Raw genomic sequence first — 25,359 nt, forward strand, 5'->3', positions numbered from 1 at the left:
TTCCTTTTATTTATATACCTCACTGATTTTTCCTTAACCTTACTTTTTAACAAAGAATAATTTAAATTAAATGAACCATCACATTGACTGTCTGACAGCATAGACTATACTATATTCCATAGTCATCCCTAATGCCCCACTTCTATTGAGTGTCAAGAGGTGTTATAAATTTCAATATTGAAACAACTTGTTGAAATTTTCTTTTGATGGGATGATGTTCAGAATTGTTTCTTTCTGACTATACTACTTCCTTCTTTGGTCATTATAAATGGTCTTATTTCTATTTGAAATATTAAAAATCTATACCTGCCCTGAATTTATAGAACTTATGTAATTCATAATATTTACTTCTTTGTAGGCCCGAATCATTTTTGTTCTGATTGTGCTGCTCCCACAACTCCTCCTCATTACTTTCAGGTACTTAAGAAAAATAAAACTGAAAGGTAAGATTTGATGCTTCTTTTACAAAACTATAAACTTTTAAATATCAGTTTAACTAAATAATAATAATAATTAACATATAGCATGGTAGGGCTTGCAAAGAACATGTGTTATCTCATATGGTCCTTATAACAACTCTGTGAAGTAGGTGCTGTTATTATCCCCATTTTATAGATGAATAAACTGAATGCCAATTCTATTGTAAAGTAATAAATCTTAATATATTCTATCTTGGTATGAGCTCTTAAGAGTTTTAGTTTCTTTAAACTGCTATCCTATTATAAAACACCTTGCCTTTGTGAGAGTTGGAATAATGCCCTCTGTTGGGAGGAACATTTTGTGAGCTCTGGCCGGAGGACAAGCCATGTGGCCTTGGCGGCAGGTAGTGATGGAAGTGACGTTTGCTCATGGGTACTGTCGATCAAAGCTACCAGCCAATTAGCTTGGAGCTGTGTGTGGGTAGACGGGATGTTTCCAGTTTAGATAGGAGGCTTGTGGGACAAAGAGGGGGTGAGGCTCGCTCTTTTTCGCCAGGACCTTGTGAGGAGTGGAGCTAGAAATGCTGGCTCCCTGAGATAGATGAATCTTGGCCTTTTTCTCTCTACTCACCAAATTCTTATGCTCTTTAATAAATGCTTAAAAGTCTAAACTCTTGCAAAAGCTTCTAATTTATTGGCGACCACTCATTAGATTTTTAGACAGTCTAGCTAGAATTTTAGCCACCTCACCAATAGCAACTATTCACCTTGAAGAAAATTTCCAGGTTTTTTTGTTTGCTGGCAATAACTCCACAATCTGAAGATTATAGAATCATAGAACAATTTAATGCCCAACTTACCTATAATTATTTAATATAAATCTTAGATAAACGATTGTTAGAATGACTGATGGCTACATTACCAAAGCATGTCAGTTCTTCCTCTACATCTTTTTTCACCTATTCCCTGTTTACTCTTATCCCTTTACTCATTGACCCACCAACTTAGTTTGGGCTTTATTATCTATCCCATAACTACTGCACTATTCTAAAAATTGGTTTCCTAGCTTTCAGTGTCCCTCTTCTCCAATCTATCAGCTGCCAAATTGATGTTTTTAAAGCACAAATCTGACCATGTAACTCCCCTGCTCAAGAAGTTTCAGTGGCTCACTATCATCTCCAGGATAAAATACAAATTTCTGGCATTTAAAGCCTTTAACAATCTTGCTCCAGGCCATCCTTCTAGATTATTTCATATTACTCTTCTTCATTCATTCTGTTTTTGTCAAACTGGCTTTTTTGTGGATTTCTATAAACAACATTCCATCTCCCACCTCTGTACCCTCATACAGGGTGTTCATCATGACTGGAGTGTTTCTCCGTCTTACCTTTTGCCTCTTGGAATACCCAAGTCTATTCAAGGCTCAGCTTAAGCTCTACCTCTTAAATGAAGTAATTCCTTATCCTAGTTTTTATTGCTCTCCATACATACCTGAATGACTTTTTATTCACTTATTATATACTTTATATTTACTTATCTCTCTACATAATGCTCCATTCCAGTAGACTGTAAGCTCTTTGGGGGTAAGGGGCGTGGTTTTTTTTTATCTTTTACCACCAGTATAGTGCCTTGCACTTAATAGGTATATAATAAATGTTCGCTGAATTGAATTGCTACACTTGCAAAGTTAACTTGTTATCCAGGAAAAGCCCAATCTACCAATCTTCCGTATGTTTATATTTGTATAGAGGAAAGGATTCTTCATTTGTGCATGTCATGAACCCCTTTGGTAGGCAGGTACAATCTATGGGCCCCTTCTTAAAATGATATGTTTAAGTGCATAAAATAAAATACAAGACAACAAATAAAAACAATTGTATTAAAATCCACTTATTAAAGTATTTTTTTAAACAAGTTTGTGGAGCCTATGTTAAGAACTCCTAGCAAGGCCTGCAATTTTAAAAGAGAAATTGTACAAGCATTTTCCCAACTTCGAGTTGGGAAAGTTGTGTATTTTTCTTGTGTATGGAACTTCTTGCCAACAACTTGCCCTCAGAGATTACACACTCTGGAACATCCTTCTGACAAATATGTCTCCATCACACCCTGGGCAATATATTTCTCCAAAGTCCCAAAGGTCCTTTACCTCTTTGTGCATTCCACATTGTCTTGATAACGCTAGCCATACATATCCTCAAGAAACCACCCCTATACCATGTTGAAAGTTGGGGAGGGCAGAAAGATGGAATGGCCATATTATAGGTTTCAATTAGCTGACCAGGAAATCCTGTGCTGCTTCTGTTCCTTCTCTTTTCATTGTCCCACCAGAGCTAACATTGAGCCCAGGTAACTATGGGAACTCTGGTCTTCTTGGGACTCTGCCATGCTACATGGTAGGGTGTGTCACAGTGAAAGCAGACTTTCTTTCATCATAAGACTTCCTCATTTAAGTGGCTATGGACTGAACCACGAATGAGTCACAGAATCTGACAGGTGGAAGGGCCTTTGTAGACCCTCTAGTCTAAGCCATAACCTAGTAAGAGTCCATTTTCCAACATTCCCAACAAGTGACCATCCAGTCTCTGCTTGAAGACTTCCAATGTGGGAGAATGGACTATATTCTTTGACTAATTAGAAGAGTTTGTATTTGATCCTAGAGATAACAGATAGCTGCTGCAGTCTGAGTAGAGGATTGACATGGTTCTCTTCTGCAGCAAGGTGACGCACTAGATAGAGCTCTGGACTTGGAATCATGAAGATTTGAGTTGAAATCCAGCCAGAGACACTTACTAGCTTTGTAATTCTAGGCAAGTCACTTTGTCTGTTTTAGTTTCCTCATCTATAAAATGGGAACAATAATAGCACCCACCTTTCAGGGTTGTTGTGGCAATAAAATGAGATATTTGTAAAGCACACTGTAAATCTTGAAAGTTTTTGCAAATAATAGCTAAATGTTAGGTGGTGGTATTATTATTATGTAGGAATATCATTTTAGTAACTGCATAGTAGATGGGATGGAGAAATTAGAGACGAGGAAGAGGGAACAATTAGCGCATTATTTAAAGTAGGTCAGATGATAACTAATGTTCGTTTCACTTTTGGACTATGCAAATTAGACATTTTTCCTTATAACTGTGAGATTAAAATTGGATATTAGATCATAAATCTACCCTACTTAACCTTTCCCTTAATTCATCTCCCAGACTAGTAAATGGAAGAAGCTTCTGGTTTTCTAGATAGACCTTTTATTGTATGGTAGTCACAAGGTGATGTTGATTAGAAGGAGAGGAAAGTAGAAATACAATACAAATCGTCTTAAGTCTAGGCTTAGTCTATATTCCGTATAAAACTCACCAAAAACGGAAGTCCACCTTTGGGGAGAGAGACTGAGTCAAGCTCGTGCTGTTAACCGAGAGCCAGGCCGAGTCAAACTCCAGTCTGCGTCTGTCTGTGCAGCGCAGCCAGGAGACCATCGGAGCAGGAAAAAAGGCCCCACTTCTGTTCTCTCCTTGCCTTTTAAGCTCGCACCCCAGAAGTCGAGTGCTCAGCAGGCAATCTGGCATGCATCGCAGGCAGACTGGTGTGCGTAGCTCATGCTGTTGGTCTCCGCCCCAAAAGGGTGGTCCTAAAAAAAACCTGGCGTCTCTCCATTATCTAACCGACTGTTAAAACTTTTTACCACATATCAATAATAAATCTCTCTCTCCACAACTTTCATTCATTGTTCCTGGTTCTTATTATTAGTTTCAAGCGGAACAAATTGAATCTCTCTTCTACATGATCGATTTTTAAATACTTGAAGACAATTCTATTTCTTACCTCCAAACCTTCTCAAGGTTAAATATTCCCAATTCTTTCCATATGTTCTCTAAGTCCTCTCTTTATCTCAGTTACCATCTTCTGAACATGCTCCAACTTATCTTTGTTTTTCCCAATATATACTGTCCAGAACTGATTGTGGACTGTGGAGTTTTGACTAGGTCTGAATGTAACGGCACTGTATCTCCTTCATTTGAGATCCTGCATCTCATAATGCAACCTAGGAAAGCATGAGCTTTTTTGGTTTCCATACTATATTGTTAACTCATATTGAACTGGCAATCCACGACTTATAATTTATCAGTTTTGAAGCCAAGGTTCTATAGATCCTGGGAATTTTACCTCAATACCTTTTCCATTATAATCTTCACATATACAATTCTTGAATTTTCCAAAACTTCTCTTTTACTCATCTACTTGCCCAAAGCTGTATAAAAGTTCAGGAATGGTGCAATGTATTTTTTCATAAGAACTTTTGTTTAGCTATGTGTCTCCTATCCTGCACTTGCAGGATTTTAAAAAAACAACAAACAACCAAATCTAAATGTAGAGCTTACATTCGTCCTTATTAAATTTTATCCTAGCTGATTTTGCTAATCATTTTACCTCATTGACATATTTTTAGATCTGAATTCTTGCATATTCACCATCTCATCGCCTAGTTTCATCTCAGTTTCATGGGTTCCAGCTCAGATAGTATTGGACCCCCTAAAGGTATGGCGTAGACAGCCCTGCATAACAAGAAAGAGCATTGTTGGAAGCATAGTGAAAACAATCAGATTTTTAGTCCTAGGACCCAGATCCAAATCCTTAGTCAACTACCTACTAGCCCTGTGACCACAGACACATCACTTAACCTTTTTCTCATCAGTTTCCTCATCTATAAAATGAAGCAGCTGGCTGTGTGAACTCTAAGGTTTCTTCCAGCTAGAGCTTCTGACTGATACTGATATCTCATTTCTTGAGTAGCGAGCCCTCTTTCATTGTCAAACATCGTGTATGTGACACTGATGTCACCGAGGGATGGGAGGCACCCCCAGCCAGTCTTTAAGCCTTTTAATGAGCCCACTCCTGAGGTCACTGAAATTGCTAGAAATTACTTCTTGAAGCTCATATAAGATACTTTCCCACTTCTACTCTCCCTTTTTCAGCCATGCTTTATACTCTTACCCAACTTACCTTTTTTTTAAACATAGATCTCACATATCAATCTTCTATTCAGAAATCTTTAGTACCTTCCTATTTTCTACTGAGTAAAATTTAGACTCCTTGTCCTGCCAGAAATCCTATATGGGACTCTGTCCAGTGTGCTAGGGTTTTCCTGTAGACCCCTTGACATTGCAGGAATACCAGTGGAGTACAAGAGCTGCCCTTTGGTTATCCTCATACACAGTAAATGATTGGCTTACTTTGATCATATATCTCTCTGGTTGGCATCCTTTATACTGCTTCTCTAGTGTATTACCTGGTAAAGAAAAATACAAAATTGCTTCTTCCTTCTGTGTATTTGTAGTAATAGTGTCACAGTGGTGGACAAAATATCAAAAGGTACTAAGAATCACACACAATTTCTAGACTGTCTGTAAATATTGACTTAGCTATCAGTCCTATGAAATGTAAGAGCTTTGTCTAATGACTGGGTACACATGTTACTGGAGCAACTAAATCATCTCAGTCTTGACATAATCACTATAATTGAAATGAGAAATAAAAAATAGAAGGGCGGCTCACAGTATCTCTTTGGGGAGGCGAATAAAGGAGTGGTTGGAATTGATTTTATTGCATTTCCAGAGGCAACAAGAAAAATTTCATGAGACATTTGATCTTCTTATTAAAATATAAAAACATGGCAGAAATCATTATAGACCATGTTCTTCTAGAATAGGTGTCAAACTCATCTCATAGCCCAAATCAGATTAAAGTGTAATTGAGAAATATTTAACAAAACAAAAATACAGTATAGCATAAATAATGTTAATTTGTGGTTTCCTAAGTCAATATGCAGTCTGCAGGAATCCATTTGTATTTGAGATTAACACCTTTGTTCTAGAAGATATTTTAAAGAAATTGAACTATGCTTCATCTTTACTGGATTTTTCAAATTTACTTTGTTTAGGAACTCCAGGATGTATAAATCTGGCTATATTTTCCTTTAATGTCTTGAGCAAAACAGATGCCTTTTACTACATTGTGTTGTTCCTGAATTTCTATACAGCTCTGGGTAAGTAGCCTAGTAAACTAGAGATTTTGGAAAATTTTTTCAAGATGCTTATAAAAATTATGATGGAAAAGGTATTTAAGTAAAATTCTCAACATCTATATAGAGAGTTTTTGCTTTAATAAGTGAATAGATGTTTAAGCCTTTTCCTGCAATAATGGTCTTGGCTGATTAGCTGTTTCCTAATAGTAATAGTAGTAGTAGTAGTAGTAGTAGCAGCAGCAACTGCCATTTATATATGTCTGCTATCTGCAAAGAGGCACTATGCTAAATACTTTACAAATATTATCTTATTTGATCCTCACAACAGTCCTAGAGGTGAGTGCTATTATTATGCCCATCTTACAAATGAGGAAACTGAGGCAAAAGAGATTAAGCAACTTACCCATTATCTCACAGCTAATGAGTGAGTATCTAAAGCTGGATTTGAACTTATATATTCCTGATTACAGGCCCAGTGCTCTATTCATTACACCACCTAGCTGTTACCTAAAATGCTTAGGGTATATTAATTTAGGGCAACTTGACCTTAAGGATATAGAGGTAACAGTCTAAGAACTGATTTGTGTAAAAGCAAAACAGCAAATAAGCCTTAATATTTACCTATGGGTAACCATCTAAAAAATAAGCTTAGACAAGAAACTGAGGTCAGTAAATTGAAATCCTATTGAAACTATCTTTGAAGTATTTAATCAATCAACAAGCATTTATTAAGCTCTTACTATATGCCAAGCACTGTACTATATGTTGGGGATGGGAAAAAAAAAAGATAAAAACATGGTCCCTATCCTCAAGAAACTTAGATTCTAATAGAGGAGTCAATCTATAAAATCCATGCATAATGTAGATGGAAGGTAATCTCAGAGGAAAGGTACTGACAACTGAGGGGACCAGGCTGTAGAAGATGGGATTTGAGCTGAGTCTTAAAGGAATCTAGTGAAGCCAAGAGGTAGAAGTGAAGGAGCAAAGTATTGCAGGACTGGAAGCCTGCCAGTGGAAAGGAATGAAGTGTCTTTGGAACCACAAGTAGGCCAGAGAAGCTGCTGGAAGATAGAGTGCATGGCAGGGAGTCAAGTATAAGAAGATTCAAAAGGTTGGAAGAGGACAAATTGTAAAGAGTTTTAAAAGCCAAACAGAACTTTATATTGATCTTGGAGGTAATAGGGAGCCACTGGAGTTATTATAGTTCCCAGGGCTTTAAAGAAGTCACTGTGTTTGGATAGAAACATAATAGTCCTTCAAGTTGCATATAGGTCTGCCAGTGTTGCTTGGTGATCAAAAGCCCATTTTAAGAAACACATTTCACATTCATTTCACAAACACATTAACCAAGTACCTACTATGTGATAGAACTGTATAGTTTCAGTACAGTTTGCAACTTTGGCAAACTTTTTTTCCCGTTGCAACTTTTTTCCTCTTCAACATGAGAAGATAGAAAGTAAGTATGTTTAAAAAAATGTTTGATACTCAGCTCTGTCCTGAGTGTAATGGCCATATAAAATATCCATTGGGAAAATCTTTCTGGGGGCAAACTCTTCCACTCTGAACTTCTGGAAAGAATAAATGGGAGGGGATGAAGTTGTCCAAGTCCTTTTTTCACCCCAACACTGAAAAGCAAACCTGATTATTTAGAGCTCAGGGTACGAAAAAACCCCATAAAGAATAGGATGCTTGGGGCAGCTAGGTGGCGCAGTGGATAGAGCACCGGCCCTGGATTCAGGAGGACCTGAGTTCAAATCGGGCCTCAGACCCCTGACACTTACTAGCTGTGTGACCCTGGGCAAGTCACTTAACCCCAATTGCCTCACCCCTGTCCCCAAAAAAGAGGATGCTGAAACAATATAGAGATAGAGAACATCATATGGAAATGGTTCCTTTTGTCAAAGCTAGGAAATAAAAGACAAACTTTTTAGGCTAAAATAGCTCCATTGGGAATTATGCAAAAGTATATCTGCAGAAATTGCATGTGCTTTTGATAAAACTACTCTCCCTAGCCAACAGGAAAACCTTGCTAATGTTTTCCTCTTGAGAAGAGAAATCATATAAAATTGACTTTTCTTTATCCCTTTTGCGATTATAGGGAAGAACTGAGAGTAAAGGGATATAGAGAACTGACTTTCCTTTAGCCCTTTTGGGCATGTAGGAAAGATGGTAGGCAGCACACTGAGAAAAAAACAGCTAACCGAAAGCACACAGAATCACCATTCATTGAGAAAAACAGCATTTTGGGAGAATTGCATGAAAGGGCAAGATGAGCTCTACCTGCATCAATAAAACTTGAAAAGATTACAGTAATAGAATGACTTATCAAAAACCTTAATTTATGGAAAAGCATTCAATATATTTCAGAAATAATTTAATCAGAAATAGTTAAAATAAATGGTTTTTGCACTTAGAGGGGCAGATTTCACTTATCTGGAAAATTTACAGCAATTATCCCATAGAATACCCTCTGATATTAGATAAATAAGATATGAGATAAATTAGATAAATGAGTATGATACCATGGTCATTATTTAAAAAGAATTTTCCTGAAAAAATGATGAGTCTAAAGGCTACTCATTAAAAATATATATCATCTCTGGGTACAGAGAATGCTTTAGGGGTGACAATTATATAGACTGAAGGTGTTAGGTACTTAAAACATGGCTTAGAGGGATTAAATATAAAAAAGAGCCACGTGGGAAGAAGATACAAATAAAACCTTTCATATCATTAACACATAAATATGCCAGTCTTAGGTCTAATAATGAGTCAGTGGTCTTCCTATACCTAAAGAACTGATTCAGAAATTACTCCAACATCAGCAATCTGTTGTTTCTTATCATCATTTTCCTAAATGTCTGTTTAGGAGTTACTGAATACCACCTATTTATTCTTCTTCCTTCCTGTCCAATGTCCCTTTTAGGACCGTGGTTTGTTGGTGAAATTATCGATGGTAAATTGGGCTGCTGCTTTTCCTTTGGGGTATTTGTTGATGGGCATTTCTTTCAAGGCAGCATGACATTTGTATTTGGAATTATTCAGGTAAGAGTCATGGATTAAAATTCAGGAATCATACTGCCATGAAAAATTTTTCCCCCAATAAAATGTGTAATTTTTAATAGAAAGAAAAACTAGAATAACAAATATTTTTAAATGGACCTGGGATTAAAATGAGGCATATAATTTGAAAGATTTATGAGATCTCTGGCCCTGTTACAAATGGTGAAGAAGACATACAGAGAACAGTTTCCCTTTTGACCAAAATGCAGCCCAACTTATTACTTCCCAGAAAAAAAGAACACTAAATCCAAGAATGAGAACATTAGATTAACAGTGGTACAGAATGAAACTTACTTCCACCAAAAACAAAAAACCAGCTAGCAAGCCCTGAAAAATAGTCACTTGAAAAATCCAGTATTGGGTTTAAACTTCATGGCCTGAGTCTAGCTGAAGTTACCCATGTATACTCTGGCATAGCTCATGTAACAAGAAAGAGGCACCTTGACCTTCTTGTTCTTTTACTCTTTTTTTTTTTTAAGTGAGGCAGTTGGGGTTAAGTGACTTGCCCAGGGTCACACAGCTAGTAAGTGTTATGTGTCTGAGGTCGGATTTGAACTCAGGTACTCCTGACTCCAGGGCCGGTGCTCTATCCACTGCGCCACCTAGCCGCCCCTGTTCTTTTACTTGAAGGGAATTGGTAGAATCTTGTAATACCCATAGTACTTTTTTCTCTACTCTCCTTGATCAATCACATCCCAAGGATCCAAGTCTTTCATCAGAGAAGGGGATTTTCCAAATTCCTCAATCCAGATTGTCATGAGGGTATTTACCTCTCATAGCATGCTGGGCCTTTTCAGTAGCCTCTTTGTTTTATTTACAGAGTTTAATTTTAGATAGGCAAGTGAAATTATGGTCATAATAGTTGACATACATAGTTCTTTAAAGTTTTTTTTAAAAGTTTTTTAAATGCTTATTGATATCTTTTGTTTTTATTATCTTCATTTCTAAATATTTCCTTCTTTTTTCTTCTGCCCAGTTAGTAGATCTCTCTAGAAACAAAAATGAGTAAGAGGAAAAGAATCAGTTCAACAAAACTAATTGACATATCAGCAGAACCTAACAGTATATGCCATATTTTACACCCATAGTCCTCCACTTCCTCATGCTTGGTTATTATAATTACACAGAATTCAGTTTCTTTTTTGTTGTTGATTTCATTTACATTGCTGTAATCCAGTTTCTCAAAGCATGTGTTGTGAGTTTTGCTGGGTGTGCCCCTAAATTATGCATGTTATAATACTGTAGATAGCAGATAAAGAAAATAATTATCTTATTTAATATAAATTTTACTTATCCCACACAGTAATATTCACAAAAGCAAATAAAGGTTGTCTATTACACATATGTACCAACCTCAAAACACATCAGGTCTTGAACTCACAAGGAGCTCAAGTCTAGATGTCCTTGAAGAGAAATTATCTGCCTACAAGTCTCTAACCCTTCTTGTAGTATTGCCTATTTAACATTCAGTGTGCTGAGATTCCTCCTGGCCAAAGGCGAAAAATACTTTGCCATGAGCACTGGGGCAAGGAAAAGAAGAACGAACATTCATTATTCACCTACTATGTGCCAGGCTTTATGCTAAGCTCTTTATTTACAAATATTATCAGTTAGATGCTGTTATAATGCCCAATCTATAGTTGAGGAAACTGAGGCAGACAGAGGTTAAGTGACTTGCTCAGTGTCTGAGGTAGGATTTGAAGTCAGGTTTTACCACTCTAGGCTCAGCACTCTATCCATTGGTTAGGTTTAATTCTCTCTAAATTGCTTCCTTATCTAGCTCAGTTGAACTGCTACTGAAAAGCAGTTGCTATATGTTCAGAACCTTTTTTTTCTAGGGGAAAAAAATTAAGAAACATGATTTGTTAATTCAACATGTGTTTGAATTGGGATATTACAAAAGTTTTTATTTGGAAATCTGTGGGATATGTTACATTGGAGTTATGATGGTTGTGTATAGGTTGTATTATGCTAAAAAAAAAACCTTGCAACATTTATAGAGTCCCTATCTATGATGTATAATTACTTTTACTATTATTTTTAAATTATATCTTATTAAAACATTTTGTTTTTACATGCCTAAAATTCCTGGGTATACTCTACCACAGAAGTCCAACATACAGCTCTCTTGTAAAAAGGGAAATGTTAAGGGAAAAAAACACCCAGAACACCCAAAATATAAAAACCCAAACCCAGTGCAGTGACTCCATTTGACAATGTATGCAAATTTTCCATTCTTTTCCATCCTTCCTTTGTAGTCCCCTGCCTCTCTATAGAGGAAGGTATGTTTCATTATTTGTTCTCTAGGACCATTATTGGCTTTTCAATTACTCAGTTTGGCTTCCTTTTAGAAGCTCTACTATTATTAAAGAAGTAATGCATCTAGAAAGAAAATCTTTAAAAATAAATACACTCCAGGGAGGAAAAGCATTCACCACAGAGAGAGAATCATTGGTTCTTTTGTTCCATTATGCAATCCCTTTTTCTGTATTCTCTTTACTGGGGACATTGAACAAGAAAAGATTTAGTGGCTCTTAGATAATAGGAGCCACTAGATATTTGAAGCCTAAAGTAAATGCTTATGAAGTTGATGAAGCAAACACCAAGCAACACATAAAACTTATCCAGAAAAATTACCCAGAAAGCAGAGGGAACTCTCTTCTTTCCCTGACTCACTTTCTATACTTCCTTTTTCCATGCCTAAACTCGTCTACCACATAGGAATAAAGAGAGAATAAAAACACTTGGATGCATAAGTGTTACCCTAATGTGACTTGGGGAACTAAGAGACTGAAAAACATTGTAGCAAAATGGAATATATGTCACAACACTATTTGGAGATAGATGTGTATATATGGGACATATATAAAGTAATTAACTTAAATTTATACTCGTTAAAGTATTATTTCATTAAATGATACCATCAAAATGAGCCAGAGGGTTCTCAGCCTTGAAATTATCCTTGACTCTTCTCTCTTTCTCAGCTCACATATCTCATCAGTTGCTTTTCAATTGTGTCTGACTCTTTGTGACCCCATTTGAGGTTTTCTTGGCAAAGATACTAGAGTGGTTTGCCAATTCCTTCTCTAGTTCATTTTACAGATTAGGAAACTGAGGCAAACAAGGTGAAGTTACTTGTCCAGGATTATACTGTTACTAAGTGGCAGACAAGATTTGAATTTAGGAAGATGAATCTTCTTTATTCCAGGCCTAGTTCCCTATCCACTGCACTACCTAGTTGCCCTAGGTGCTAAGTCTTACTTAATACATCCATCTATTTCTCTCTGCTCATACAATCTTTACCCTTATTACCTCTTAGACTAATGTAAGCAGTAGTCTTTAATTTTTCTTCCTGCTCCATCCCACCCCATCTCTTCTTTCTGCAACCCAACTTCTATGTAGAGCTGCCATACAGATTTTTATAAAACAGATTTGACCATGTCATTCCTGCCTCCTTCCAGTTAAAACTCTTCATTGGCTCCCTGTTGCCTGTAGGATAGAATACAAAATCTTCAGCCTGGCATTTAAGATCCTCCATGATCTTATTCCCACCTTTTTTTTCCATCTTATTTCACATTACTCCCCTTAAGCATTTTGTGTGCCAGTGAAATTGGCCTTTTAGTTATCCTGTGTATGTAATTCTGTCTCCTACCTCTGGGCCTTTCCATACCTTTAGAATAGCTAACATTTTCATAGTGCATTGCATATATGATTTCATTTGAACCTCCTAACAATCCTGTGTGGGAAGTACTGCTTACTATCTCTATTTTACAGATGAGAAAACTGGAGCCAAGAGAGGTTAAGTGTATTGCTCAGGGTCCAAACTGGTGAATATCTGAAGTGGCATTTAAACCTAGGTCTTCCAGACTCTGGGTCCAACACTATCCACAAGGCCACATGGCCTCCCTTTCACCTTTACCTTGTATAATCCCTGCCTACCTTCTTGGTACTTCTTAGGTACCCCCTCCTAAATGAGGTCTCTCCTGATCTCCCTTTTCAGTAGAATGCAAGCTCCTTGAGAGCAGGAATTTTGTCTTTGTATTGGGTGTCTAACCTGGGACAGTGCCTTGCACATAGTAGGCAGTTAAATTTTCTCAATTCTAATATACATTCCTTGCTGCTTGTTATAATAAGTATTGTTGGATGGGTGAAAATCATTTTGGTTTGGTTGCCTTGATGTGATTTCAGATGATTCACAAAAGTGTGGTGATGAAAATAAAGTTGTTTGAAAGAATTTCCTAGTTCACAAAGCACTGTCCCCTAAATGTTCTTATTTGATAAGTCACCAACCCTGAGAAGCGGGATTAGTAAAATCCCCTTTTTACTACTGAAGAAACCCAGACTGAGTGAGTTTTGGTGCTTGTACAAGGTGCAATGGTTCTTTGGTGACAGAGCATGGACTGAAGTGAGGTGTAGACCAGTGATCCATCCTCAATGGAAATTTTTGGAGATAAGATAGGTGTTACATATAGAGAGTTGGCTTTGAGGTCATATATAGGCTAGATTCTGCCCTTATCAGAGATTAGCCAGCCACATGCTGATAATTCTTCTGTTTCCTTTTCTAGATGTTGCTTTTTAACATACCCCTTTTGGTCTATCTGTGCTGGACCTTGTTGCTGCGGTGCCAGGGTTACATCTTTTCCTCTCATCTTAAGGGAAGATACCACAAGATTCTACCTGTCCATATCCTCATGCTGCTGTTCTATTTATACCAACTTAATAGCTGTTATTGGCTCGGGAAGGCCTACGGCCCTGTGACCGTTCTTTTCTCCCCCATGTATGCCTGGTTGGCGCTGTTTGCCCCAGTTTTTGTTCGTTGGGCATGGATCCTGAGCCCCAGTGAACTCAGAGCCTTCACAGTGGAACTCAAAAGCCATCAGAGCTCCCAGAGCCAATGATCCATGTGCAGCTGGGCAGAGCTCAGGCGCCTGCCGCCTCCGCAGGGGCTCCCAGATGCCCTCCGGGGAGGCCCGCCCAGGCAAGCTGTGCCCGAAGCGGATGGGAAAGACTTGACCTGCAGCTGGTGGGCCACATACTGATTCTCTAAGAGTGAACCTCCAAAAACCACCCCCAATTAATGCTGTGATTGCTGCTGATTCTTGATGCTTATTCCCCATGGAAGCATAAGAATGAACTGAACTTTGTGGAATGAAAATGCCGCACTGTGAGGGCGCCTAATGGATTGGAGGCCCTTTGGGAGGGGTGGTGCCAGGCTCGCCGGCCGATCTCTCCCTGCCGTGTCCCGCCTGCCCTGGGCTCCTGCCTCACGTGGGTTGTAGATGGTTTAAATGAATTTCAGGTTCTCTAGGTCCTCGGCCTCCAGTGGTGGGATTGTTTTAAACGAATCAAATAAATGGATAAACAATTTGCGGTCCTGCGCTTATCTCGGTCGAGGGGCGGAGGCAAAGAGGGAGGGAGAGCAAACATTGGTCATCGGGCACTCCGGACACGCCCAGGGGTCTGGTCCCGGGCTCTCTCCTTCGGCCCCGGGGCGAACCGACTTCTCAGTCTGCTGGCGGAAGCGGGTAGAGCGCTGCCGGAAGTCGAGGTCTAGTGCTTCGCTTCCGGAAGTTGAAGGCGTTCTCCCGGAGCGCCGGCGGAGCGGTCGCTGGTGTCTCGGGGCTTGACGCGATGGATCGCGGGGCGACGGGGCTGAGCCCGGAGGAGCCCGTGGCGCAGCTGCGGGGGCTCATCGGCGTGCTGCGCTCCTTACTGCCGCGGGTGCGGGGTGAGGACCGGGGCCGGGGCGGGAGGGAGCCGGGGCTTGGGCCCCTCTTTCCTTTCCCCTCTCACGGCCCGTCCCGTCTCCCCGCAGATGGCGAGGCCCGGGAAACCACGGAGGCGTTTGATGCGCACAGATTTTGGGACAATCTCGGTGAGTTTGGGGGGACCCACGTGCCCTCTTCCCTCCAGGTTCCCTTCTGGAAGCAGGAAGACCCCCTTGCCTGTCACCTCCCTCTGTGAGACGGACAGACCCACCGACCGGAGTGAAAATTTGAGTCAGCTTCCCCTTCTCAGGTGTCCCGAGGGCGGGGCGTCAGCTTGGTGGGGGCGTCGGAGGGATGGGCAAGAGCATGGGGTGCCTATGAGGTTATCGGCCAGGGCGCAGCCCCAACATGTGGAGCCTTATCCGCGCCAGCTGCTGCTTTTTCCGCACCGCCCCACACCCCATCCACTCTTTCCTTCCCCTAGGGCAGAGGGCTCTGGCCGTGTCCCAGGAAGCCACGAAGCTGAGCCTGGCCTTCGCAAGACCTCCTCTGCCTTCCCCAGAGGTGGGTTCGTCTTGGGTTGTTCTGGTGCTGCCCACTCACGCCCTGCCTCCTCACCTATCCCCCTTTGGCGTCCCCTTATTTCTTTCACTTCTTTTCCTAAAACCAAAGACAGCAGTCTCAAGGTTTTTACAGAGCCAAGTACCAAATCTGGGGTAAGGTTATCTATCCACAAGTTTTCACTGCCTTTCCCCTCCCTTTCATTTCCACGAAAGTAAGTCTGTGTGTGTGTGTGTGTGTGTGTGTGTTCCATTTTCACCTCACCTGCAGTGATGAAACTTGTCTCTATGTTCCTTTCATGCCAGCAGTTAGTTGAGATGATGCATATGAAAGCACTTGAGTTCTTTGGATAAAAAGCAGAGTATAAATACAAGGTAGTAGTAATTAGTTTTTCTTTTCTCCAAAGTTCCTATTTTTTTAAAAAACTCTTTATGATGTACTGGTAAAATCCTAGGGACACTGTGAAGAAACAGTAGAACATTATTTTCCATAGACACTCATTGCAGTGTTTTTCTTCACTCCACGGTGGAAATTAAAAGTAGAATTTGTTTATAGTCTGTTCTAATGCTACATCTCCATATAATTTACAGTATGTGTGTGGGGGTGTTGTTTTGGTATATAAGCTTCTAGAAATCTGGAACTTATTTAATTTGAGTTGCTTTACTTGTAGAAACTTACAAAATTGACTTGATAATTGTGTTTTTGACATTAAAACATGTTAAGCAAATGAGGGAGGGGAAAAAGAATTAAGCGTTTTTAGTCTGATTATTTTATTACCTAACATGAACTGAGTGCTAATGTGAAAGAATGACAGCACTGAATTAAGTTTTTACAGTACAGGATTAAGAGCAGGAGATCACTAAAAGACTTACCCTGGGAAAATAGATATGAGCAGTATTAGTTCCGTTCTAATTACCTCCAGGTTTAAGATGGGATTCCCCAAAAGTGTGCCATCCAAAATTTGGTGTGTGTGATCCAGAGTAGGTCAGTCACTAGCATCCTGAAATAGTGTTTACTCTTCCTCTTCCATACAATAGATATTTTATTGACTGGGGTATGTGGGTGTCCAATATCCAAACTCTAGATAGTATATAGTAGGTGATCAGTAAATGCTTTAGATGAAGTTGATGTGAACCTCTGCTCTTCTCTAGGGAAGTTGCTTTTCATCATGTCACACTAATTCTTCATTTTGGAATGGACCCATGTTTTTTATAGGACTGCAGGAAACTCTGTGAAAGTATCCAGAATGCTGTGTTGGCAGAGGTTTCTGCATACTACTGGCTTCCCAAAGACCAAGGTAACCTGCTTTGCACACTCAGGTACTCAAGTACTCAGAATACAATTTTTGAACAAGTGATTTGAAGAAGCAGGATTCTTGTGCCAAAATCTCCTTTGGGCAGAACACTACCACCTTTCTAGTCAGAGAAAAATACCAATGGGGATTGAGAAGGAGTAGAAAGGTTAAGGCAGGTGGTGTGTGAAACATAGGTACTGCCTACTTCGCTTAAAGCTTGGCTTTGGTTGCAGGAATCACCTTACGAAAAATGGTTCGAGATACCGTTGTGGATGTAGTGGAGGGAATGGCCCAGCTTGCGGAGGTGATTGTTAGAACTCGACCTCAATGGTAATGACCTGGTTCTGATTTTCACTTGGTGTGGGACTCATGGGGAGGATGGAAAATCCTATGATTCTCCTTTTGGGCACCAAGATGGGACAGGCAGAAAGGATGCTTTTTAGAAGATAGGGATTTGAGTTGTTGATATCCTCGTTGTTTTTGCTCTTTAGTATATCACACGAATATCTCATATCAACTGGCAGTATTTGGGAAACGTGTGACCAAGTGTCTCACCTACCAAAAGGTGAGTGAGGTAGTGGGAGGTATGGTATTGATTGTATTCATCTATATGAGAGGGAATTGGCACTTTCCACATATTACTTCCAATTTTGTATCATTCGTAATGTAACTAAGCTTTAGCAAGTAACAGATTTTTAAAGAACTAGTCATCACTGGTAAAAGTTAGAAAAGGGAAATTTGGTGTTAACTGTCTATCTTCTCCATTATCATTTTCTTTCTCATTACCCCAGAGTACTGTCCCCCTTCTATTCAAATTCCATTAGGGGATTATAAATATTTGTCGAGTATTTGGGGTCCATATATTTAGTCTTACTCATAGGCAGTGTCAAGAATGCAGCTGAAATAGTCATTAGATAAAACCAGGTGATTGTGATGGGAAACTCTTGGCTAAAGTAAGTGATTTCTACATGGGCCATGATTTAAGCATTTCAGGTCCTCTCGAGGATTTATTTTACTTTGATATTGAAAAAGTTGTATATCAGTGGAAAGAGTTTTACATTCAAACTCACACACCTCTTGCTAAATGCCTACTGTGCTCAGCTTGGTGCTGGGGGACATAGAAGGATTACATAAGACAGGGCTCTTGTCTCCACGGGATGTAGAGGTAAGCAGGAGAACACCCACATATACCTAACATAAAATAGTATAAACACATAAAAGGTACAAACAAAGCGAAGGGGGCTAGTAAATTGGGGGAAACTTCCCAGAGAAGATGGCATTTGAGTGGGCTTTAAAGAATGGATAGGAATTTATAGGCTAGGGAGGGCATTCCCAGCATAGTTGAATAGTGAGAGAAAAAGAAGAGAAACAGAACAGCAGGGGTGAGTAAGGGGACAGATAGTTGTTCAGTTTGGCTTAAGTAAAGAGTATCTACAGAGGACTATTATAAGAGAAGATTAGAAAAGAGAGGGTGGCACCAAATTGTGGAAGTCTTTAAATGCCACGTCAAAGAGTTTGACATTTATCCAGTCTGCATTAATGAGCCACTGAAGATTTTTGAGCAGGAAATGATGTGACTAGATCTAAGCATAAGAAGGATTATGCTAGCAGCAGTATGAAGGATGAAACAGAAGGGGAAGATCTATAATTAGGCTATTTCAGTAGTCTAAGTGGATAGTAATAAGGGCCTGTACTAGAGTGATTAGTTGGGTGGCTTGGTGGATAGAGTGCTGTCAAGAAGACCTGAATTCAAATCCAGCCTCAAACACTTAATAGCTGTGTGACCATGGGCATGTCCCTTAATCCACTGGAGAAGAAAATGCAAACCACCCCAGTACTTTTGACAAGACACAAAGTGTTGGATTAAAGTAGGAATAGAAATTAGGAGAAAAATGTGGGATAAATACTAAGCTAAAATCCATGTAACTTGGGATCTGAAAAGAAGGGAGAGAGGGAAGGAAGAGTCAAAGACAGCACCAGGCTTTCAAACATGGGACCCTGGGTGAATGGTGTTGTCATTAATTAATGACACTGGAACATTTATCCTTTCCTTAGAGCTGCTACAAGTGGAGAAATTATCATTGGTTCTCCACAGATCAGAGAATTGTTGGGTTGTTCCTCTAATTTGGGTTTCTCTTATTCTGCTTGTAGATAACAAAGCAGCAGCCCTTTTAACACTGGCTTCATATCTGAGGGTAGTGAAGGATGCGCTTGAGGAAATGGAGCAGGTAAGGGAATTCCGCCTGCCAGGTCATTGGAAAACTACCTTAAGAGTTAATAAATGCTTAATTTGTGACCTAATTCTCTTATCACTATGCCAGCTTAATAAGTGTAGTACTTAATATTCATTGTCTCATTTGATCCTCAATTCCCCCCTCCCCCCCTTTTTTTTTGGTGGGGGCAGTGAGGGTTAAGTGACTTGCCCACAGTCACACAGCTAGTAATTGTCAAGTGTCTGAGGCCGGATTTGAACTCAGGTCCTCTTGAATCCAGGGCTGGTGCTTTATCCACTGTGCCACCTAGCTGCCTCCTTCAATCCCTTTTTAAAGGTAGATAGTATAATTATATCGATTTCACAGATCAAGAAACTGAGGCCCAGAGAGATTAAATGATGTGCTCAGAGTCATCTAGCCAGGGAATGATAGACCCAGGATTTTGATCTAGTACTTTTTCACTTTGCCATTTACTGAAACTTACTATGTGAATGTCAAAATACCGTAATAGTTTAAATTTGTAGTCTTATCAAAGTAGGCAGTCACAGTTTGGGGGTTTGGGTTTTTTTGTTTTGATAATGACTAGAAGATAAACTTGGCTCTCAGTGGGTGGGACTGAATCAATGAGAACCAGATGCCTTTTCCCCTGAAAATTTAATTATGATAGTCAGGTGTCAGATTTAAGATGTTGTCTTCCAGGCACAGGGGGACAGTGGAGACCCTTACAGTGACATCTTGGAAGATGATGAATTGGGATCTCGGGGTAATAGGGACACATATTGGTCAGAAGAGGACCAGCAGCTCTTAGCTCCATGTATGGGACTGATGAAAGCCTCTAAAGCTTGCCTCAAGAAAGTCAGGTCGTCAGTGGAAACCCATGGGAAGACAGTTGTCGCAGATCAGGTCGCCCAGCTAGATGACATTGTAGACATTTCCAATGAGATCAGCCCTAGGTAAGTCTTTAGCTTGAGATAATTGATCTTTTCAGCTTTCCTCATCCCTGCTATCTCTTCCTTCCCACCCTCCACCCCCCCATTCTTAAAACAAGCTACACTCCTGCTAAATTCGACTATTTGTTGTTCTCCAAGCTTGCTTCATATTTCACCCCTTTGCTTTTGTTTATGCTGTTCCCATTCCCTAGAAACTCCCCCCCCCCCAAGTTCTGCCTTCTTGGCCCACTCAGATGTCCCTGGGTCTCTTCTTGCCTCTCTTTTTTTTTTTTGCAGGGCAATGGGGGTTAAGTGACTTGCCCAGGGTCACACAGCTAGTAAGTGTCAAGTGTCTGAGGCCAGATTGGAACTCAGGTACTCCTGAATACAAGGCCGGTGCTTTATCCACTGCACCACCTAGCTGCCCTCTCTTCTTGCCTCTCTCACCCAAAATGAATTCTTTCTCCCCTCTGAATTCCCATATTACAGCATTTCCCAAAACTGTTCCAAGCAACCTTGCCATTCCATGTAATGTGAAACAGTATGCAGTGAGGAATTCTTGATAGTTTTCCCTCAAAGACAGTTGAAATATGAAATTTTGTATGTATCAGAAAAATACTACATATGACAATGTTTCAGAATAGGCCCCATCTTCCTCTCTTTTTTTTTTTTTTTTTTGTTTTTTAGGCAATGGGGGTTAAGTGACTTGCCCACGGTCACACAGCTAGTAAGTGTCAAGTGTCTGAGGCTGGATTTGAACTCAGGTACTCCTGAGTTTAGGGTCGGTACTTTAACCACTGCGCCATCTAGCTGCCCCCCATCTTCCTCTCTTTTGCTCTGAATTTCTCCAACACCTTTTTAACCTCAGGGTATTCTGGAACCAGCATTTAAAGATTCTATTAATAGAGCGATATCCTTATTGTACTACAATGTCTACAGTGCTTTTTCAGCATATCACATAAGTAACTCTTTATCACCTGGCAATAACTAAGGAAACAAAGAGTCTTCTATAGCTAAACTGATTTGAGAAATGTTGCTTTAGCACTAAATTGAAATCTCCCTTTTCCATATTCGAGATTATATTACAGTCATTTGTGTATCCACTTCTCCCCAATAGGTATTGTGGCTTAATGGCTAGAATGCTGGCCTTGGAATCAGGAAGAACTGAATCCATAGCTCATCTTTGATATGCATTAGCTTTGGGGCCTTTAGCAGGTCACTTAATGTCTGTGTGTTTTGGGCAGATCCCCATCTGCCTTCCTTTGCTTCCCTACCTGAATATTTGTTGAGTGAATGAATAAATGAATATAGTATGATTTGTGGAACTATTATTAGCCCCCTGGCCTCTGCTTGAGGTGTCATCCTTCTATTTCTGTAGTGGATCAAGCACTTTTATTCTAAAATGTAAGTGGAATTTTTACAGCTGCACAAGTAGATTATTAGCACATACTATATAACATATGTGTGTTGAGTTTAATTGCATCTTTCGGGTAGCTATGTCATGATCCTCGTGTCTGGAGCCTTGTGTTTTTAGGGAACAGGGGCAGGAGATTTAGGGGGAAAGCCTGAATGTCTAAGGAAGATTTGTTGTTCTTCACCGTCAGAGTGTTTGTTCACCAGTCCCACCCCCGGGGACCTGTAGCTGTGTCTTCAGTTTTGCTGTTAGTGACTCTTCTTGCTTTATGCTTCTAGTGTGGATGAGTTGGCTCTGAGCATGTATCCACCTTTGAATCGGATGGCTGTGCGACTAAATGTAAGTATTTTTGCTGGAGGAGCAGCTACAGACTCAGACTTGGCAGACATGCATTCTAGTTCTCAGCAGGGTTATCTCAAAGGGCCAGTGTATTTGTTCATGACTGTAGCAGATATCAGCAGCTCCCTTCTCCAAAGGCTTCCAATTTGAAAAAAGAAAAAAGAAAACTGTAACAAGTTGAATGCAATTTTGTTTTTCCTAAACCCAGCTTGACATTTGACCAAGGGGGGTGGGGAAACCCCAAACTACAAAAAAGAAGGTTACAGTTTCTTATGCGTTTTTTCTTCTTCTTTGCATGTTTAAATATTTGTGTTTGTAAATTAAGTTCACAATAAAAAAGAAAATTACAAAACTAATTTTTAGAAAAGAGATGGAGACAGCAAATTCTGTATTTAACAAACCTTGGCCTTTCCAAAGGCTTTATTGTATATATGGCAGAGGGTCAGCTAGGAGAGGGGAAAGAGTCTCAATTCCATGGTGCTTCAGGAGCATTCCTAATGACCAGCTGTTTCAGCATTTGGTTGTCAGTTTTTTACTTGGCTAGACAGAAAAGAGTATTCTGAAGAGAAAGGAAGTATTCTGAAAGAGAAATTCTGATAAGGAGTTTGACCATTTAAGCTGTGACTTTTATGAGCTATGCTTTGACTGTATTCCTAGAATTGGAAGGAAGAACTGAGTTTTCTTATTCCCTCCATACATATAATTATAGTTGCTAATGCTACTGTTAAAAAAGTGAAATTGCCATCTACCTTTAGTTCACAAAATTATTTTATAAGTGCTGATCTATCTTTAAAATTGCATTTAATTTTAAAGATCTTTGTACCTTCTTATCTCTTAATATTCTAACTCTTTGGTAACTCTAAAATGTATAGAATTTGTTATTCACGCTCATATCATGTTACCTTGATGTTGATGCATGTAAAAATTCTGTGTTATTGATGGAAAAATGAGCAAGAATACCAGGCACCTCCCTTGACAGCTGGGTGGCTTGCAGGGAGGTGGGGCTCACCCTTTGTGACTTCACTCTGCTTTCCTTTTTTGCTGGCAGAATGAATTATTTCTCGGCTTTTCATTTATAGGCTGCAAAACTCGCATCGGTGTTGAAAAAGGTTCTTGAAATAACGAAGTAAGTATGAAGTTCCCAAACCCTCTTAGAATATGCAGGAAGGTTCAGAGCCATCCTCTTCTAGCCACCATATTTTTTAGTTTCTGTGAGCACATAGTGGTAGGCTTGGACTGTGCATGCAAACTGTCCTATTGAGTGCCTGCTTGGTGTGTGCTCCCCCAAGATGTGTTTCGATGAGGTTATTTGAGGATACACTGTCCCTTGAAACTGGCATGAATTCAATTTCTTTTTCCCCTCCACCCTTTTCAGGGCAAGTCATGTGTGTCCCCATGAAGAAGAAAACTGGGTTCAGTTTCTCTCAAGTGCCATTGATCACAACATGAACAAAATCAAGAACCTTACCCAGGGTGAACTTTGAGCCTTTTTCCTCTTCCTCTCATGGTGCCACAATCAGGCTCTGATGTCAGCTGTTATGATGGAGCCAGCAATCTTCCTGGGTCAAGGAGAGCTGTAGACTGCACTTAAAAAAGGAAGGCTGTGTCCAAAGGCTGTTGATTAACCAAGACTGTTAAATGTGTGCAAACTATGTGAATGCAAAGCTTTTTGTGGGCGGAAACAAAAGATGACTCTATGACCTATTTATGCTACTCAGATTCCTGGAGAGCTTTGTGCTGTATATCCTTTATTTACAATAAAATGTCTGTTTTTGTTTCTGAAAATGACACTGGCTCTGTAACGGTAGTTCTCCTATGAGTCTACCAGTCAACAAGTATTTAGTAAGTGCTTGCTGTGTGCCAGACACCATTCTGAGCACTGTAGATACAAAAAGACAAAACAATCCCTGCTTCCAAGTAGTTTATATTTGTCTTCTGCATCTTGCCACACATAAAATCAGAGTGTGCTCCCCAACATCTTTTCCCAAATCACTGCGATTGCTTTGTTGCATTGAGCTCATTTGCTTTTGTTTTATTATCAGTAAAAGCAGAGCCACTTGTTCACTGTAACTAGTACAGCAAGAGATCTAGGACTTCATGTGTGTGTACTTCACCAATGCAGATGGTGCTTTGGTGTAGATGGTTTCAGAAGTTGATGTACTGCACCTATCACCACACCTTCCTCCCCTATTCCCTATCCCCCCACTCCCAAAAAAGAAAAGGAAAAAATACTCAGGGTAGCCAATTTGCTGGAGATGTACTTTTCCAAACTTATCCCAGTTGGTCTTTGGATGACATTTCCTGAGACAGTACCTGAAGCCTTTCCTGCTTTGTGTAGGACCTCTATGTTAGAGCTTGTGCAATCTTGGTCATAGCCTTAGAGAATCAAGGGGCTTCTTCCTTCCGTGAAACATCAGGGCCGAACTTGACATTACCAGGGGTGGTTAAGATTCTTCAGTTATGTTGGAACTTAGTTATGTCAGAGTTGATAATGAGTTGGCTGGAGCTCAGTATGCTTTGTTGATCAAGGATTTCATGAAGTGCTTTTGTCTCTATCCTTGGCACCAGAAGCGAGTCACTCGACCCCATCTGAGCAGGTTTCCTTACAAAATGAGGGCTAACAGTTCTTGGCACTACCTGCCTCAGGGTTTGTGTGAACAGATAAAAGAATGTATATAGTGCACTTTGCAAACTTGAAACCAGGATAGAATTGTAAATTATTAGTACTACAGCCTACTTTGTTATAGTATATGCATTCCATAAAAGTCTAAGCCCAATGTTTGTAAACCAAATGCTTTGTAACATGCTAGAGGGGCTTGGAAGCTTCTGTGTGTAAATTGAATCTTCATATGTTGAATTTTCTTAGAATAAGGTAAATATGAAATGATATTTCAGTAGAGCTGTTCATGTATTGGAAAGGCTGTCTTAGCCCTACCCTAGTCCATTTTCATCTGGTAAACCAATCTCTGCTATTTTGACTTGTTAACAGAAACCCAGGGAAACATTTAAACGTGAAACATTGACAGGCATTGTTACATACAGGATGTCCCGAGAGTCTTAGTGTGGTCTCAACCTATTAAAACTCAACATTTATTTATGATTTCTCATTTTATTTTAAAAAATAACAAGGCCATTTAGTATTCTCAAGTTTAGGTAATGGACTGTTGTTCAGTCATTTCAGTCATGTCTTCATGACCCCATTTGGGGTTTTCTTGGCAGAGGTACTGGAGAGGTTTGTCATTTCCTTCTCCAGCTCATTTTACAGATGAGGAAACTGAAGCAAACAGTTAAGGGACTTGCCTAGGGTCACACAGCTAGTAAGTGTCTGAGAGCAGATTTGAACTTAGGTCTTCCTGACTCCAGGTCCAGTGCTCTATCCACTGCATCACCTAACTGCCCT

The 25,359-nt window shown here is 39.8% G+C and overlaps 2 protein-coding genes across 5 annotated transcripts in view; both read left to right on the forward strand.

The window, feature by feature from the left end:
• Positions 1-14,868, forward strand: part of TMEM62 (transmembrane protein 62) — a 53,637-nt gene extending 38,769 nt beyond the window's left edge. For all 3 annotated transcript variants that reach the window (XM_043983880.1, XM_043983879.1, XM_043983882.1), the window contains 4 exons: positions 359-443; positions 6,355-6,459; positions 9,365-9,483; positions 14,067-14,868. In XM_043983880.1, coding sequence (XP_043839815.1) covers positions 359-443; positions 6,355-6,459; positions 9,365-9,483; positions 14,067-14,399 — 642 coding nt within the window. In that variant the 3' untranslated portion in view covers positions 14,400-14,868. The remainder of the gene's footprint in view (positions 1-358; positions 444-6,354; positions 6,460-9,364; positions 9,484-14,066) is intronic.
• A 131-nt stretch (positions 14,869-14,999) lies between these two features.
• On the forward strand, positions 15,000-23,744 carry CCNDBP1 (cyclin D1 binding protein 1). Of its 2 annotated transcripts, none has more exons than XM_043983883.1 (11): positions 15,000-15,229; positions 15,317-15,376; positions 15,694-15,773; positions 16,986-17,067; positions 17,298-17,394; positions 17,556-17,629; positions 19,216-19,292; positions 19,977-20,230; positions 21,899-21,959; positions 23,039-23,085; positions 23,335-23,744. In XM_043983883.1, the coding sequence occupies exons 1-11, from the start codon at positions 15,133-15,135 to the stop codon at positions 23,441-23,443; spliced, it is 1,038 nt and encodes a 345-aa protein (XP_043839818.1). In that variant the 5' UTR covers positions 15,000-15,132; the 3' UTR covers positions 23,444-23,744. The 2 variants fall into 2 exon arrangements, with proteins under 2 accessions (XP_043839818.1, XP_043839819.1); XM_043983884.1 differs by having other exon boundaries at positions 15,083-15,229; positions 15,699-15,773.
• The last annotated feature ends 1,615 nt before the right edge of the window (positions 23,745-25,359 follow it).

The sequence above is a fragment of the Dromiciops gliroides genome, chromosome 2, assembly GCF_019393635.1.
Source record: "Dromiciops gliroides isolate mDroGli1 chromosome 2, mDroGli1.pri, whole genome shotgun sequence".
NCBI lineage: Eukaryota > Metazoa > Chordata > Mammalia > Microbiotheria > Microbiotheriidae > Dromiciops > Dromiciops gliroides.

Coding starts and splice junctions, on each gene's coding strand:
- CCNDBP1 (XM_043983883.1), top strand. CDS start 15,133: ATGGATCGCGGGGCGACGGGGCTGAGCCCGGAGGAGCCCGTGGCGCAG. Junction 17,068..17,297: donor CTGGCTTCCCAAAGACCAAG/GTAACCTGCTTT, acceptor CTTTGGTTGCAG/GAATCACCTTACGAAAAATG. Junction 23,086..23,334: donor AAGGTTCTTGAAATAACGAA/GTAAGTATGAAG, acceptor CACCCTTTTCAG/GGCAAGTCATGTGTGTCCCC.